The sequence below is a fragment of the Hyperoodon ampullatus genome (genome assembly GCF_949752795.1).
Source record: "Hyperoodon ampullatus genome assembly, chromosome: 1".
In the NCBI taxonomy this organism is placed as follows: Eukaryota; Metazoa; Chordata; class Mammalia; order Artiodactyla; family Ziphiidae; genus Hyperoodon; species Hyperoodon ampullatus.
This window is the reverse complement of record NC_136914.1, coordinates 5607246-5626761: the sequence shown is the minus strand read 5'-3', so window position 1 is coordinate 5626761 and position 19516 is coordinate 5607246. Positions and strand designations below refer to the sequence as shown.

At 37.0% G+C, this 19516-nt stretch overlaps 1 protein-coding gene across 1 annotated transcript in view; it reads right to left on the bottom strand.

Annotated features, from left to right (window-relative positions):
- IQCM (IQ motif containing M) overlaps positions 1 to 19516 on the bottom strand; it is a gene marked incomplete at both ends in the record, with an annotated part of 432498 nt that overhangs the window by 71306 nt on the left and 341676 nt on the right. The window contains one exon of the mRNA XM_079697111.1: positions 13963 to 14124. Coding sequence (XP_079553237.1) covers positions 13963 to 14124 — 162 coding nt within the window. The remainder of the gene's footprint in view (positions 1 to 13962; positions 14125 to 19516) is intronic.

Sequence of the window (19516 nt, the reverse complement as noted above, 5' to 3'; positions counted from 1 at the left end):
TAGACCTCTCAATAGGGCTGCTATAGTGTCTCCATGACATGGTAGCTAGCTTTCCTGACTAGCTTATCCAAAAGAGAGCAAGGGAGAAGCCACAAAATCTTCTATGGCCTAGCCTGAGAAGTAACATACAATCACTTTGATTGACTCTCCCTTACTTAGTTGGACAGTGAACTCAGCTTTGAGTTTTTATTTCAGATACTGAGTATTAATGCCAACCTTCATCATTTGGAGATGTTCTTCCAAAAAATTTTTGGAAGATGCTCATTTGATATCACTCTATTTGACTCATGGACCAATAGGGGTGCTCAATGGGACTAACTGAGCCAAAATCTGAGAGTGTTTTGGATCTGCTAGAATGTGAACACTTCTAGGGCAGGGATTAAGCTTTAATTGTTTCTCAATCTCTGTTGCCAAGCATATAGTAGACACCTAATTAATGCTTGTTAAATAAATAGATGCAGAAGGCAAATAATGAAACAATGATCCTACAATTTTTATTTTACAAAGATAAGCAGTAAAGTATGGAGTGGTAGGTGTTTGTAAACGTGCACCTCACATTTCCTTTAACTTACGGATCTGATGCCTTAGCTTAATGTCTGCCTCTTCAATGCTTCCAACCTGCTTGGTAAAACTGGGGTTGAGGGAATGGGAAACACATCTCTGATTTTACCACTGAAGCCCAAGAAAAAAAATGGAAGTTGCAAAGAACAAAATGAAGAAGATCTATTTCATCATCCTAAAGAATTTTTAGTAATCTGACAATAGTTAAAAAAAACTTTAACCAGATACAATATAGCATTCATTTTTACCTTTCCGTTGGATTATTCTTGTGAGTGTACTAACTGTTGAAAGTTTTAACCAACTGAGCCATATAAAAATAAAATGACACTTTTCCTAGCAGCAATTACACTTATCACAAAAACACATTCACATCATTTGCCCTTAATGAAGAAAATCAAAGGGACATTAAAGAATATGAGACATTAAAGAATATGAAAGTAGAGGTTGCTGGGAGTTTATAGTTGGTAAAGGGAGATCAATGGGTATACACCAAAACAATTTTTCCAGTTCAGTTGACTTGAAAAATTTCAAGGGACTACATTATTCTCCTCAAGCAAGAAGATTTACCTCTATAGGTAAATTGCAACATTGAACTAGCCACAGTACATTAAAACTTATCCAAATAATAATAGACAATTTCCTATGTTTGAGCAGACATAAGAGATATAAAATATATGGAAGGAGGAGCTTCAAGATGACAGAAGACTAAGACGCGGAGATCACCTTCCTCTCCACAAATACATCAGAAATACATCTACATTTGGAACAACTCCTACAGAACACCTACTGAACGCTGGCAGAAGACCTCAGACCTCCCAAAAGGCAAGAAACTCCCCATGTACCTGGGTAGGGCAAAAGAAAAAAGAATAAACAGAGACAAAAGAATAGGGACGGGACCTGCACCAGTGGGAGGGAGCCGTGAAGGAGGAAACGTTTCCACACACTACTAAGCCCCTTCACGAGCGGAGACTGTGGGAGGCAGAGGGGGAAAGCTTCGGAGCCGCGGAGGAGAGCGCAGCCACAGGGGTGCGGAGGGCAAAGTGGAGAGATTCCTGCACAGCGGATCGGTGCCGACCAGCACTCACCAGCCCGAGAGGCTTGTCTGCTCACCCGCCAGGGTGGGCGGGGGCTGGGAGCTGAGGCTCGGGCTTCGGAGGTCGGATCCCAGGGAGAGGACTGGGGTTGCCTGCACGAACACAGTCTGAAGGGGGCTAGTGCGCCCCAGCTAGCTGGGAGGGAGTCTGGGAAAAAGTCTGGAACTGCCTAAGAGGCAAGAGACCATTGTTTCCTGGTGCGCGAGGAGAGGGGATTAAGCGTGCTGCTTAAAGGAGCTCCAGAGACGGGTGCGAGTCATGGCTATCAGCGCGGACACCAGAGAAGGGCATGAGACACTAAGGCCGCTGCTGCTGCCGCCACTAAGAAGCCTGTGAGCAAGCACGGGTCACTATCGACACCTCCCCTCCCGGGAGCCTGTGCAGCCCACCACTGCCAGGGTCCCATGATCCAGGGACAACTTCCCCAGGAGAACACACAGCTTGCCACAGGCTGTTGCAACGTCATGCTGGTCTTTGCCGCTGTAGGCTCGCCCCGCATCCGTGCCCCTCCCTCCCCCCGGCCTGAGTGAGCCAGAGCCCTCCAATCACCTGCTCCTTTAACCCCGTCCTGTCTGAGCGGGAACAGATGCCCTCAGGCTACCTACATGCAGAGGCAGGGCCAAATCCAAAGCTGAACCCCAGGAGCTGTGTGACCAAAGAAGAGAAAGGGAAATCTCTCCCAGCAGCCGCAGGAGCAGTGGATTAAATCCCCACAATCAACTTGATGTACCTGCATCTGTGGAATACCTGAACCGGCAACAAATCTACCCAAATTGAGGAGGTGGACTTTGGGAGGAATGATATATATATATTTTTCCTTTTTTCCCTTTTTGTGACTGTGTATGTGTAGGCTTCTGTGTGTGATTTTGTCTTCAGAGCTTTACTTTTACCATTGGTCTTAGGGTTCTGTCTGTCAGATTTTTTCTTTTTTATTACCTTTTAAAAACTTTTTCTTAATAATTATTTTTTCTTTTTTCTTTTAATAACTTTATTTTATTTTATTTTACTATTTTATTTTATTTTATTCTTTCTTTCTTTCTTTCTTTCTTTCTTTCTTTCTTTCTTTCTTTCCTTCTTTCTTTCTTTCTTTCTTTCTTTCTTTCATTTTTCCTCCCTTTTATTCTCAGCCGTGTGGATGAAAGGCTCTTGGTGCTCCAGCCAGGAGTCAGGGCTGGGCCTCTGAGGTGGGAGAGCCAACTTCAGGACACTGGTCCACAAGAGACCTCCCAGGTCCACGTAATATCAAATGGCAAAAATCTCCCAGAGATCTCCATCTCAAGGCCAAGACCCAGCTCCATTCAACGACCAGCAAGCTACAGTGCTGGACACCCTATGCCAAACAACTAGCAAGACAGGAACACAACACCATCCATTAGCAGAGATGTTGCCTAAAATCAAAATAAGGCCACAGACAACTCAAAACACACCACCAGACATGGACCTGCCCACCAGAAAGACAAGATACAGCCTCATCCACCAGAACACAGTCACTAGTCCCTTCCACCAAGAAGCCTACACAACCCACTGAAGCAACCTTAGTCACTGGGGGCAGACACCAAAAGCAACAGGAACTACAAACCTACAGCCTGCGAAAAGGGAACCCCAAACACAGTAAGTTAAGCAAAATGAGAAGACAGAGAAACACACAGCAGATGAAGGAGCAAGGTAAAAAGCTACCAGACCAAACAAATGAAGAGGAAATAGGCAGTCTACCTGAAAAAGAATTCAGAATAATGGTAGTAAGCATGATCCAAAATCTTGGAAATAGAATGGAGAAAATACAAGAAATGTTTAACAAGGACATACAGGAACTAAAGAGCAAACAAACAGTGATGAACAACACAATAAATGAAATTAAAAATTCTCTAGAAGGGATCAATAGCAGAATAACTCAGCCAGAAGACCGGATAAGTGAGTGGAAGATAAAATAGTGGAAATAGCTACTGCACAGCAGAATAAAGAAAAAAGAATTGAGGACAGTCTCAGAGACCTCTGGGACAACATTAAATGCACCAACATTCGAATGATAGGGGTCCCAGAAGAAGAAGAGAAAAAGAAAGGGACTGAGAAAATATTTGAAGAGATTCTAGTTGAAAACTTCCCTAATATGGGAAAGGAAATAGTTAATCAAGTCCAGGAAGCACAGAGAGTCCCATACAGTATAAATCCAAGGAGAAACATGCCAAAACACATATTAATCAAACTACCAAAAATTAAATAAAAAGAAAAAATATTAACAGCAGCAAGGGAAAAACAACAAATAACACACAAGGGAACCCCTATAAGGTTAACAGCTGATCTTTCAGCAGAAACTCTGCAAGCCAGAAGGGAGTGGCAGGACATTTTTAAAGTGATGAAGGAGAAAAACTTACAACCAACATTACCCTGCAAGGATCTCATTCAGATTGGATGGAGAAATTAAAAACTTTACAGACAAGTGAAAGCTAACAGAATTCAGCACCACCAAACTAGCTTTACGAAAAATGCTAAAGGGGGCTTCCCTGGTGGTGCAGTGGTTGAGAGTCCACCTGCTGATGCAGGGGACACGGGTTCGTGCCCCGGTACGGGAGGATCTCACATGCCGCAGAGCAGCTGGGCCTGTGAGCCATGGCCACTGAGCCTGCGCTCCGCAACGGTAGAGGCCACAACAGTGAGAGGCCTGTGTACCGCAAAAAATAAATGAATAAAAATAAATAAAAAATTTTTAAAAATGCTAAAGGAACTTCTCTAGGCAGGAAACACAAGAGAAGGAAAAGACCTACAATAAGAAACCCAAAACAATTAAGAAAATGGTAATAGGAACATACATATAGATAATTACCTTAAATGTAAATGGATTAAATGCTCCCACCAAAAGACATAGACTGGCTGAATGGATACAAAAACAAGACCCATTATATGCTGTCTACAAGAGACCCACTTCAGATCTAGGGACACATACAGACTGAAAGTGAGGGGATGGAAAAAGATATTCGATGCAAATGGAAATCAAAAAAATGCTGGAGTAGCAGTTCTCATATCAGACAAAATAGACTTTACAATAAAGACTATTACAAGAGACAAAGAAGGACACTACATAATGATCAAGGGATCAATCCAAGAAGAAGATATAACAATTATAAATATTTATGCACCCAACATAGGAGCACCTCAATACATAAGGCAGATACTAACAGACATAAAATGGGATATCGACAGTAACACAATCATACTTGGGGACTTTTACACCCCACTTTCACCAATGGGCAGATCATCCAAAATGAAAATAAATAAGGAAACATAAGCTTTAAGTGATACATTAAACAAGATGGACCTAATTGATATTTATCGGACATTCCATCCAAAAACAACAAAATACACATTCTTCTCAAGTACTCATGGAACATCCTCCAGGACAGAATATACCTGAGTCAAAAATCAAGCCTTGGTAAATTTAAGAAAATTGAAATCGTATCAAGGATCTTTTCTGCCCACAATGCTATGAGACTAGATATCAATTACAGGAAAAAATCTGTAAAAAATACAAACACATGGAGGCTAAACAAAATACTACTTAATAACCAAGAGATCACTGAAGAAATCAAAGAGGAAATCAAAAAACACCTAGAAACAAATGACAATGATAACACAACAACCCAAAACCTATGGGATGCAGCAAAGGTAGTTCTAAGAGGGAAGTTTATAGCAATACAATCCTACCTTAAGAAATAAGAAACATCTCAAAAAAAAACAACCTAACCGTACACCCAACACAATTAGAGAAAGAAGAACATAAAAACCCCAAAGTTAGCAGAAGGAAAGAAATCATAAAGATCAGAACAGCAATAAATGAAAAAGAAATGAAGGAAACGATAGCAAAGCTCAATAAAATTAAAGCTGGTTCTTTGAGTAGATAAACAAAATTGATAAACCATTAGGCAGACTGATCAAGAAAAACAGGGAGAAGACTCAAATCAATAGAATTAGAAATGAAAAAGGAGAATAACTGACACTGCAGAAATACAAAGGATCATGAGAGATTACTACAAGCAACTCTATGCCAATAAAATGGACAACCTGAAAGAAATGGACAAATTCTTAGAAATGTACAACCTTCTGAGAGTGAACCAGGAAGAAAGAGAAAATATGAACAGTGCAATCACAAGCACTGAAATTAAAACTGGGATTAAAATTCTTCCAAGAAACAAAAGCCCAGGACCAGATGGCTTCACAGGCGAATTCTGTCAAACATTTAGAGACGAGGCAACACCTATCCTTCTCAAACTTTTCCAAAATATAGCAGAGGAAGGAACACTCCCAAACTCATTCTACGAGGCCACCATCACCCTGATACCAAACCCAAACAAAGATGTCACAAAGAAAGAAAACTACAGGCCAATATCACTGATGAACATAGATGCAAAAATCCTCAACAAAATACTAGCAAACAGAATCCAACAGCACATTAAAAGGATCATACACCATGATCAAGTGGGGTTTATCCCAGGAATGCAAGGATTCTTCAATATACACAAATCAATTAATATGATACACGATATTAACAAATTGAAGAACAAAAACCATATGATCGGGCTTCCCTGGTGGCGCAGTGGTTGAGAGTCCGCCTGCCAATGCAGGGGACATGGGTTCATGCCCCGGTCCAGAAGGATCCCACATGCCGGGGAGCGGCTGGGCCCATGAGCCATGGCTGCTGGGCCTGCGTGTCCAGAGCCTGTGCTCCACAATGGGGAGAGGCCACAGCAGTGAGAGGCCCGCGTACCGCATAAACAAAAAACAAAACAAACAAACAAACAAAACCATATGATCATCTCAATACATGTAGAGAAAGCTTACGACAAAATTCAACACCCATTTATGATAAAAAAAAAAAAGTAGGCATAGAGGGATGTTTCCTCAACATAATAAAGGCCCTATATGACAAACCCACAGCCAACATCATCCTCCATGGTGAAAAACTGAAACCATTTCCACTAAGATCAGGAACAAGACAAGGTTGCCCACTCTCACCACTATTATTCAACATAGTTTTGGAAGTTTAGCCACAGCAATCAGAGAAGAAAAAGAAATAAAAGGAATCCAAATTGGAAAAGAAGAAGTAAAGCTGTCACTGTTTGCAGATGACATGATACTATACATAGAGAATCCTAAAGATGCTACCAGAAAACTACTAGAGCTAATCAATGAATTTGGTAAAGTAGCAGGATACAAAATTAATGCACAGAAATCTCTAGCATTCCTACACTAATGATGAAAAATATGAAAGAGAAATTAAGAAGCACTCCCATTTACCACTGCAACAAAAAGAATAAAATATCTAGGAATAAACCTATCTAAGGAGACAAAAGACCTGTATGCAGAAAATTATAAGACACTGATGAAAGAAATTAAAGATGATACAAATAGATGGAGAGATATACCATGTTCTTGGATTGGAAGAATCAACATTGTTAAAATGATTCTACTACCCAAAGCAATCTACTGATCCAATGCAATCCCTATCAAACTACCACTGGCATTTTTCACAGAACTAGAAGAAAAATGTCACAGTTTGTATGGAAACACAAAAGACCCTGAATAGCCAAAGCAATCTTGAGAAAGAAAAATGGAGCTGGAGGAATCAGGCTCCCTGATTTCAGACTGTACTGCAAAGCTACAGTAATTAAGACACAAAAACAGAAATATAGATCAATGGAACAGGATAGAAAGCCCAGAGATAAACCATGCACATATGGTCACCTTATCTTTGATAAAGGAGGCAAGAATATACAGTGGAGAAAAGACAGCTTCTTCAATGAGTGGTGCTGGGAAAATTGGACAGGTACATGGAAAAGTATGAAATTAGAATACTCCTTAACACCATACCCCAAAATAAACTCAAAATGGATTAAAGACCTAAATGTAAGGCCTGACACTATCAAACTCTTAGAGGAAAACATAGGCAGAACACTCTATGACATAAATCACAGCAAGATCCTTTTTGACCCAGCACCTAGAGAAATGGAAATAAAACCAAAAATAAACAAATGGGACCTAATGAAACTTAAATGCTTTTGCACAGCAAAGGAAACCATAAACAAGACGAAAAGACAACACTCAGAATGGGAGAAAATATTTGCAAAGGAAGCAACTGACAAAGGATTAATCTCCAAAACATACAAGCAACTCATGCAGCTCAATACTGAAAAAACAAACAACCCAATCCAACAATGTCCAGAAGAGCTAAATAGACATTTCTCCAAAGAAGATATACAGATTGCCAACAAACACATGAAAGGATACTCAACATCACTAATCATTAGAGAAATGCAAATCAAAACTACAATGAGGTATCACCTCACACCAGTCAGAATGGCCATCATCAAAAAATCTACAAGCAATAAATGCGGGAGAGGGTGTGGAGAAAAGGGAACCCTCTTGCACTGTTGGTGGGAATGTAAATTGATACAGCCACTATGGAGAACAGTATGGACATTCCTTAAAAAAGTAAAAATAGAACTACCATACGACCCAGCAATCCCAGTCCTGATCATATATCCTGAGAAAACCATAATTCAAAAAGAGTCATATACCAAAATGTTCATTGCGGCTCTATTTACAATAGCCAGGACATGGAAGCAACCTAACTGTCCATCAACAGATGAATGGATAAAGAAGATGTGACACATATATACAATGGAATATTACTCCACCATAAAAGGAAACGAAACTGAGTTATTTGTAGTGAGGTGAATGGACCTAGAGTCTGTCCTACAGAGTGAAGTAAGTCAGAAAGAGAAAAACAAATACTGTATGCTAACACATATATATGGAATCTAAGAAAAAAAAAAAAAAAGGTCATGAAGAACCTAGGGCCAGGACGGGAATAAAGACACATACCTACTAAAGAATGGACTTGAGGATATGGGGAGGGGGAAGGGTAAGCTGGGACAAAGGGAGAGAGTGGCATGGACATACATACACTACCAAACGTAAAATAGATAGCTAGTGGGAAGCAGCCGCATAGCACAGGGAGATCAGCTCCGTGCTCTGTGACCACCTAGAGGGTTGTGATAGGGAGGGTGGGAGGGAGGGAGATGCAAGAGGGAAGAGATATGGAAACATATGTATATGTATAACTGATTCACTTTGTTATAAAGCAGAAATTCCCACACCATTGTAAAGCAATTATAGTCCAATAAAGATGTTTATATATATATATATATATATATATATATATATATATGGAGCTCCTTTCGAATCAGGATTTATTTGGGTTTTCCATTATATAATAATCTTATAGAACACCTCAAAGAATGGGTTCAACATTGTCAACTGAATTTTGACAAGAGTAATAAATGTCCATATTCTAAATAAGTTAAGGAAAATCAGGAGAAGTCAGGGTAGGAAATTTAAGAAGGCAAAATAAATTACACATATATCAAATAGCTACAAGAAATATGTCATAAAAAGGAGATTAAAAATGATGGATAGAAATCCAAGTAAATGCAGAGATGTGTAAAGGTCTAAAAAAGCACAACGATATGAGCAGAACATGTAGTAGCTAGGATTATATTCATAATAAATCAGACTTATTGGATTACTATATATTAGTCTAAGTTCCATCACTTAAAACAAATGAGAAAATATGGGAAATGTTTAGAGAGAAGTGCCAAAAGACATTAAGGATTAGAAAGAGGACGTCTGAGGAATAATATTTTAAAAGGAATATTTTTAGAAAAAAGAAAAGATCTTAATCATGTAGGCATAGCCTTTATTTTGTGGAGAGTGAAACAGTTACAACTGCAATAAAGGATACATAAGAAAAGAAAGTCATGTTGCAAAGTAGAAAATTCTGAGCTGTCAAGGACGACTGAGTAATTGCCACAGTCTTTAAAGGTGGGACAGATTCCCATTTGGCTGATGTATATCAGGTCTTGCCTGAAGGCAGCGGAATAAACTGAAGGGCATAAAAAGATACCTTGTACTCGTAATAGTTAACATAATAGTGATTAGGCCAGGAAATCAGGTTCCAGTATTAATTATACAACTTAAATAACCATATGTTATAAAGGTAAGTAAAATTTACTATATAAGGGCTCAAAATGATGCATGAAAAAGAAATAGAACTAGAGGTCTTTGCTCATTACTCAGAATCTGAACTAATTAGAAAGTTTACATTAATATAACAATATGAGTTCAGTTAAGAATGGACCATTGGTTTGAGAAAGTAGTTTAGTCATTCATTTGTATTCCCTAAATTATTTCCCTGAAAGACAATGGCTAACGTACCCCTTTCAAGGTATTCCCATTAGAATTCCAAGAGCTCATTAATGTAATCTACAGCTTCCAGGCTGGAAATTCACCAAAGTCACAAAAACTTAATGAAGGAGAGGAACAAGTTCAGTGTACCTGTGATAGGCCATTATATCAGGGGAGCTCAAAGACAGACAACTCATAAGGAGAGATAGCCAAAGACATATTAAAAGACTAGCCCTCCAAATAACCTTTCCGAAAACAGGGTTGACAAGACTATGCTCCTGGAAAAAAATTTAAAGACTTTTTTTTTTTAACTTCATTGATGGTCTAAGATTACAAAATTATGATTCAGAAGAAATACTTTGTGCCTATTAAGCAATTTGAAATTATGACATATTCAGCATTCCAGTTACATTCAAGCCACTGTGCTAGGAATTCTGGGATATAAAATATGGATATATGAAATATTTTTAGAGTATGTATGGTCTTAATACTACATACTTTGTTAGTAGTCCATGCCATTTACAGAGCATTTAGTAACTCTGTTAACTACGCTTCAGTTCTTGCTGATGATACATCTCTAAATCTACAGAGTGAAATCAATAAACAGGAGTGCCTACATTGTGGAGTATTAATATTGGAACATGTAATAAATTCCCAGAGCTATCTTCCCTAAAATGTTTATAGTTAAGGAGTTAACTGAGTTTCAGTGGGAGGGAGACGCAAGAGGGAGGGGATATGGGAACATATGTATATGTATAACTGATTAATTTTGTTATAAAGCAGAAACTAACACACCATTGTTAAGCAATTATACTCCAATAAAGATGTAAAAAAAACAACAAAAAAACTGAGTTTCAGAAAGCACTTCTCTAATAGACTAATCTTTTTCAAGGCAAATGCTGCAAACTCTCTTGTCAATCAATTTAATAACCACTGTAATTCAAAAAGATGCAAGGCCCTGGCCACCTACTAAAAAGGAGAAAGAAAGCATAAAACCTCAGAAGATGGAGTCCTCAACTTATAAGGCCACTTCTGTATTTCCTTTCTATTTGTTTTATTTGGACCAAATGTTCACAAATGGGCTGTAGACAATGAACACAAATCTTTTAGAATGATAGGTTTACTTTCAGGGGAAAAATTGCAAAGAGAAAATAAATTGCAATCAGGGTCTTGGTTCATCTTATAGAACCTAAAGCCTTCAACTTCCTTTTTCATAATTTTATTTCTCTTTCTTTCCCACTTCTTCCTCCAGGCTATCTTTCAGAACTGAGCACTTAAATAGATCTTTATATGCACAAGCCAAATGAGACTGCATTAAATTTGTGACTCTCCAGATGAGTTCTAATATGCTAGTTTTAAACTTAAAGAGAAGTCATCTTTCAAAAAAAGTCCCAAAATACAAATTTAACTATCTTGGTTGTTTAAATTTATGTTTTCAACTTTATTTTTACAGCTTTATTGAAGTGTAAATTAAAAACTACATGTACTTAAAGTGTATAATTTGATGAATTTTGACATATGTTTATATCCATGGAACCATCACCTATCACCGCAATCAAGTTAATAAACATTTCTATTGACATCATCCCTCAAATTTTGTAATCCATCATGTCTCACTCCTATTTGCCACCTCCGTCCCAGGTAACCGCAGATCTGATTCTGTCACAGGCCTAGTTAGCTTGCAACTTCTAGACTTCTATATAAATGGAATCATACTCTTGTACTCTTTTTTTGTCTAACCTTTTTCAGCATAATTCATGTGAGATTCAGCCATATTGTTTGTTATATGTATTATATACTGTCAATAGTTTGTTCTTTTATAGTGATGAGTAGTATTCTGCATGGATATATCACAATTTGTTTATCCTTTCACCTGTGGATGGGCATTTGAGTTGTTTCTAGTTTGGGTCTTTAACAAAAAAAGAATCTATGAATATTCATGTACAAGTCCCTGTATGTACATATAATTTCTTTTCTTATGGACAAATATCTAGGAGTGGTATGGCTGAGTCATATAGTAAGTGTATCTATAACTTTTTAAGAAAATGTCAAACCATTTTGCATAGTGTTTTTAAAATTTTACATTTGCATTGGCAGGATATTAGTGTTCCAGTTGCTGCACTTGGTGTGTTCTGACTTTTTAATTTAGCCCTTAAGGTAGGTGTGCAGTGGTATCCTACTGTGTTTAATTTACATCTCCCTAATGACTAATAGCAGTGCGCATCATTTTTGGATTTGTTTGCCATTCTTAAATTCTTCTCTCTTTTTATTTTGTGTTTATTTTAAAATTTTTACTTTCAGTAAAATTCATTCTTTTTGGCATACAGTTCGTTTTAGCTATGCAGAACAGTTTCATCACCCTAAGAACTCCCTCATGCAACCTCTCTGTAGTTAAACCCTCCCACCAGCATTAACCCCTGACAATCACAGGGCTGACTCTGTCCTACTAGTTTTGCTTTTCCAAAGTGTCATTTAAATGGAATCAAATTATAGCCTTTGAGTTTGGCTTCTTTCACTTAACATAATGCATTTGAAATTCATCCATGTTATTGTATCAGTAACTCATTCCTCTTTATTGCTGGATACTATTTCACTGTACAAATGTTAACAAATTTTGATTATCCATTCACCAGTTGAAGAACATTTGTGTTTTTCCAGCCCTTGGCAATTATGATTAAGCAGCTACATATATTTATATATAGGTTTTTGTGTAAACAAATACTTTCAATCCTCTTAGGTAATTACCTAGGAGTAGAAAGGCTAGGCTTTATGGTTAGAGCATATTAATTTATAAGAAAGTATCAAAATCTTTAGAAATGGGTTGTACAATTTAGTATTTCCACCAGCAATATATGAATGTTCCAGTTTTTCTACATTCTTGCCAGATTTGGTATTGTCAGATTTTTAAATTTTATTTTAGTCATTCTAATAGATGAGTAGTGGTATGACATTATGGTTTTTATTTGTATTTTCCTAATGACTAATAATATTGGTCATATTTTCATGTGCTTATTTGCCATCTATATATTTTCTTTGGACTATTTGGTTTTCCAAAATACAAAGTTAATGCATAGAAGGATAGTCTTTTAAACAAATAGTGCTAGCACATTTGGGTATCAATATGTTAGAAAAAAGACAAAACTTCAACCTTGAGTCATGTACAAAATAGAGCTCAAAACAAATTATACACTGAAATATAAAATTTAAAACTATAAAATTTCTAGAAGAAAACCTTGTGACCAGAGGTCTAACCAATATTTCTTGGATATGACAGTAAAAATGTGAGCCATAAAAGAATACAGTGGTAAACTGGACTTCATCAAAATTAAAATCTTCTGCTCTTAAGAAGATATTATTAAGAGAAAGAAAAGACAAGCCACAGATTGGGAGAAAATATTTGCAAAGAATATATATGTTAAAGAATTTATATTCAGAATATCTAAAGGACTCTCAATGCTTAAAACAACAGCAAAAAATATAAAAATGGCCAAAAATTTGAACAGACATTTCACCAAAGAAGATACACAAATGACAAATACATGAAAATATGCTGTATATCACTGTCTACTAGAGAAATGCAAATTAAAACCACAATGGAATACCAACGCTATCTCTTAGAATGGCTAAAATTAGAAAAACTGATTACACTTAGTATCGATATAGCTATGGAACAAATGCAACTCTCATATTTCTACTGATGGGGAATATGAAATGGTTTAACCATGCTGGAAAACAGTTTAGTCAAGAGAAATGCAAACATATGTCTATACACAGTCCAGTACATGAATGTTCGTAGCAGCTTTCCTTGTAGTATCACTTTTTTTAAAAAAACAAGCCAAATATCCATCATCAGATAAATGGATAAACACAGTGTTTCCACTATTTTAATGGAGTCACCAAAGTATAAATCAGCCACTTTTAAAATTGCAAGCATAATACTCAAGAAGAAAAGGGAATATTCTACAAGGCCTATCATCCCATATCATCTAAGTGATGGATAAGGGTTTTATAAAGTACAAGGTCATTTCTGCCTTATTATGAAAGGAAATTATAAGGTTCAGCATCTTACCTATATACTTATATCCTTCTTCCCCATTTACTATGGGTCTTAGCCAAGTTGATCTAAGCCTCATATTAGTACGCACATGGGCACCTTGAGGAGGGTAGAGTGTAAATAACATTTCAATTGCATTGGACTTCTTGATGATATCAGAGTATTTTGCATGGTCTTCTGTAAAAAAAAAAAGAACATTAATTTGTTTTTAATTTTAGACATTTTTACAAAATTTCTAATGTGCTTCTTTTAAGGGATGTAAATTTAAAACTATTGAATAATTTGAATGCTAATGGTTATGCTGACAACATAGTTTTCTTTAGCCAAAAGTACTTCACCAAAAATCTTACCGTTCAGATAATTCATAGCAAAAATTAAGGATTAAGGGCTTGCTATTAGAATCTTCAAACACTATCAGTTTAAAGCACTGTTGTTAATAGCTGTAGGACAAAGTAAGATAACCAACTAACAGCATTCACATTATACATACTATAATGTAATCATATTTTTTAAATTGCCATTAAACAATGAAATCAGAATAATCTGACAAAAATGTTGATTAAATGAAGAGTTCCATAAACTGGAACTACTGAAAGAATACATATTCTTAGGCTATGGTCTTTAAGAAAATATAATAACATCTATACAAATATTTATATAGTGCTTACTATATGCAAGAAATGGTCCCAAGTGCTTTTGAATATTAACACACTTAATTTTCATAATACATCTGTAAGGTAGATACTGTTATCATCATTTTACATGAGGAATTGGAGGCCCAAAGAAATTAAATAACTTGCCTAAATCTTATAGTCTGTAAATGATGCAATTAGGATTTGGATTATCTGAGGAGAAGCTCTTATTTGCAAACAAATGTTTGTCAAGTGAACAGGACCTGCATTAACTAGTAGATGAGAAAGCTGGGATTAAAAAATAATTTGAATTGTAGAGTGAAAAATCTTTGGTTATGGCCCTTGGGCCTGCAGTTTGTGTCTTCAGTTTTTGGTTGATAAGCCAATGTCTTAAAATTTAATAAGGCAGTCTCCTGAGCAATTAATTCAAAGTGACTCTACCTAGAAACATTTCAAAGAAAAGAGAGATACTGATGTAAATCTTCATTTATAATCCTGTTACATTGTTTATCTTTTTCTGCCTACCTCTACCTTCCTTCCTTTTTTTCCCCTTTATTTTTTCAAATATCATATTTTGTGGTAAGCATAAGGCAGTACAACATAATGGTTAAATGATTAAGAAAGCAGATTTGTTGGTGGGTAGTAACCATCTATTGCCTCACCCTAAATCCACCCTTCATTGTCCTACTTGTGAGACTAGAATATTTCTCCCTTGCCATATGGGAAATTTTTAAGCATCCTTCATAGAGGGTAAGGTAGGAAACTAGAGGACAAAGAGGCTCTTCCTGGTTCCGGGGGATTTTCTCTGATAGCTCCTACCATGCAAAGGGACCAGCAGTGCAGGGCACCTTCTCGGCCATGTTGCTTGGCACCCCACAGGGCTCCCCTGACTCACACTCTGGGAGCTTGCTAGCACGTTCCGTGAGGCACCAACTTCCCTTGCATGAGTTCCACACTGAGACACCTCCTTATGGGAAGTTTCCCCAGAACCCCAGAGAGTGGCTTCCCTGGGAGTTCCACTAGCATGCTACCTCAGCAAACGTCTCTGCCACTCACTGGGTCATAGTTGTGTCCTCTCCAAGAAGAGCTGGATCCCAGGGTAAAGGGAGAGGGTAAGGGGCACTCTTTAAAATTTGTTCTTTCCTTAAGTGCTCTGCCTCAGACCGAGGGTTAGCGCCACTCCCTATATCTGCTCTTCTCAATTCTTTAGGGTTTTTTTACCCTTAGTAGCCAATCTTATTTAATCACGATCATAGTTAATAATTCTTTATACTAATCTTTTCCTGCTCAAATCACCATGTAGTTTTAGTTTCTAACTGGATCCTGATTGATACAAACAGACCTGGGTTTTAATTCTTGAACCACCATTAACAGGCTATGAAATATTAGATGAATCACATTTATCTCCTGGTGATAATACTGACATCATAGGGTTATTGTTAGGATTAAGTGATATAAGGGATATATAAAAATTTATAGCACCATGTCTACATGAGTAGACATGAGTACTACATGAGTGTGTTAGTTTTAATTTTCATCTAGTATTATTCCAACACTAATAAAAACCATGAGAGAGTCAGGAAATAAAGTTATTGCATCTTTCAATTATAAACATCTTAGGGAGTTTTCTGCCTCTTTTTAAAAGGAAAAGTTCAAAATTATTCCCCTCTAACTAAAAACAGCAGACATCTTCATATATGCTCAGATATGCAAACAGTTATTAGATATATCTCACTTAAATAATTCTAAATCCTTTCTCATCTGTCAACAGAAGAAAGGAAGCCAGAACTATTACAAAGCAGTGCTAAAGAGTCAACCCTGTTTTACTTTTTCACTCTGATCATACTTCTTCAAGAAGTTGAGCAGGGGAGATCCTCAGGCAGTAGAGGTCTTTTCAAGTTGTGAAGGCGGCAGCATTTTGTGAAGGAGGATGAATTGTGAAGGAGGATGCAGAATTAATTACATTATGAGAAATCATAGAGTGAAATTAAATACAATCCTGAAGTTTTCCTTCACACACAAAGCGAGGAAATAAAATAGATCAGAGTTTCTCTCTTCGAAACCATAAAGAAAAATAAAATAAAGTAGAAAAATCTAGCAATAATAGCAGCCTTTTTAGTGTGAAGGACCAAATTACACTTAGATTTCTCTCCTCTTCAAGATTTATATCTTTCTACTTCTTTTAGCTTAAACAAGATGCTTAGTAATGTTATTTAATAGGGCTATGCTTATTAGTTTTAATAAAACATTTTATTTTCCATAAAGGCAAATGTTTTCATTTGGGGAAAAATGAAATGCCTACACTAAAATCTAAGCAGTGGTGAATGTAGACCTGCCACTTTCTCTTCCTGGCTTATCCTGATTGAAGACTTAAGCAGAAACACATGAAGTCTGTGGAATGTTGAACTTGCCATGACAATGTGATATCGTGATAGCTATAGTATCAGACACACATTCAAGGTTTTCAGCTCAGAGTCTTGGTAATGCCACCATTTGCCATAAGGTAATACAAATGGAGACTTAGAGCTTATATAAACAAGGCATAATGATTTTGGAATAATTGTACCTCCTTTCATAATATCAAAGTTGATTACAAGTAAGCATTTTTCATTTTAGAAGACATATGGCTTGTAAAACATGTCCTCTTCTTTTTGTTTTATTACATATGTCATCCCAAGATAAAAACAGGAATTTAATTTTTGTTGCTGATATTGATAACGTGTTATTTATAGAGCACCTTCCTTTTAATATACTGCTAAGTCGCTAAGTCAATATTGCCACATTACATTTAGATTTAATAATACAGTTCTCAGAACTCAAAAGAATAAGAGCTCTTCCTACGTCTTCTTCCCCAAGCCATGTACATAGTAAAACTCTGAAGATCTTAGATGTATGTGTCTAGGTCTGGCAAAAGCCCACACAATATTTCCATAAATCTCTATTGCTCCTAGGTCACCAAGTAATTAATTATCTTCATTAGAGGTAGCAGCAGTGGTTGAGAGCAGAGGCTTTAGAGCTGACCACTGCTTGGGTGTGAATCTGGATCTGCCATTTATGAGCTGTGTGACCTGAAGCAAGTTAGCTAACTTCTTTCCAGCTCAGTATCATAGTAAAACTGTTGATACTGTTGATAATAGTGTTGTTATGCGCTGATATAAAGTCTTTAGAAGAACACCTAGTCTATGGCCAGCATTATTTAAGTGTTATTACTATTATTATCATGCTCTTCATTTAACAGATGCTGGTACAGCCTCTATCCTATTTAGATAATGAGGGCAGTTTCCTGTCTTGTCTCCCATCTTACTTGTCTTCTGGATGGGTGGGTGGAACAGTGTACAGTCATCCTGAAGTCATTGCTCTTTCTGGTCACTCCTACACTATTTTGGATATTCTAAGGGTAAGTGGTTCCTGTTGTACACTGATCAGAAGTTTTGTGTTAATTAGTGCTTGTGAGCTACTAATTGATGCTATGGTGGTCTTCCTTGTTGCTATTATTAGCATATTTTGTTGAATCTAAGACATTATAGATGTTGATGACCCCATTAGTTTACACACCACGAAGAAATATAAAAGACTGGAAATTTAACTAGGGCATACCATTGATTATAAGATATAGCTCAATTTTAGAGACATTAAAATATGAAAATATACACCTTAGTGTTAACAAAATATGGCAAAATCATGATATCCAGTTGCCTAATTGACAACTCCACTTGGCTAACAAATAGGCACTAATGTCTGTCCTGTTCTAGGATTCCCGTCTCAGTAAATAGCCCCTATTTAATGGCACAACCTAGAAAACTAGGAGGTTTCCTTGATACCGCACTACCCACTGCCACCCTCCTAGAAAAACTATCAGCTATTTTTATACAAACACTTTTGCCTCCTAAACAGTCTTCTTGGCCCTTTTGATCTTGCCTCTAAACAGCAGCCAGAATAATATTTTTAAAGTATTTTTAATACATTTTCCTATTCAGCAGTTCCCTAGTTCATACATTTTCCTATTCAGCAGTTCCCTAGTTCATACATTTTCCTATTCAACAGTTCCCTAGTTCATACATTTTCCTATTCAATGGTCCCCTATTTCATACATTTTCCTATTCAATGGCTTCCTGATGCTCTTAAAATAATACCAAGTCCTTACTATGTCCTGAAAGGTTTTGAACATTCTGGCCTCTGCCTCCTCCTCCATCTCTACTCTAGCAACCTTGGCTTTCTTTCAGCTTCAGAATCACACCTTGCATCCTCCTACTTCAGAAGCTTTGCATAAGATGTTCTGTGTAGCTGGTATGTTCTCCTCCCAAACCCTTTCCTCCGTTGCCTCATCAACGTCTACAACACCTTCATGTCTCTTCTCAAAGTGTCCTCTGACTCTCACCAACTAGATCAAGCTTTCACATTATATCATCTCAGAGTTATTGTTCTCTGTACTTTTCCTCCATTACAGTTACTGAAGTTTGTAATTATATTAGTCCTATTACTACTTGAGATCTGCCTCCTTCACAAGACTATCAGTTACAGGCAGACAAGGTCCATGATTGTTTGCTAACCACTGAATCTCCTAGCACCTAGCCCTGTGCCTGATACTGGGAAAGGGTCAATAAAAGGCTTTTTGATTAACAAATAAATACAACAAACAATAACTCATAGTATTCATTGGGAGCTTAGTATATAGCAGGCAGTGTGCTAAGCAGGTTATGTACATTAGCTAAATTAATCCTAAAATCACATATGTGTGACTTGCTGACAATTCTATGAGTTCAATACTAGCATACTCATAACATAGCTCAAGACGCTGAGGCTTATAGAGGTTAAAGAGCATTTTCATGGCCTCACAGTAAGTGGTGAGGCCAGGACCTAATCTTAATTCTAACTTCAAAGTCGGTCCTTTCAACGAGGATGCCATATCGTTTTAAATACACTGTTCCTGGTATCAT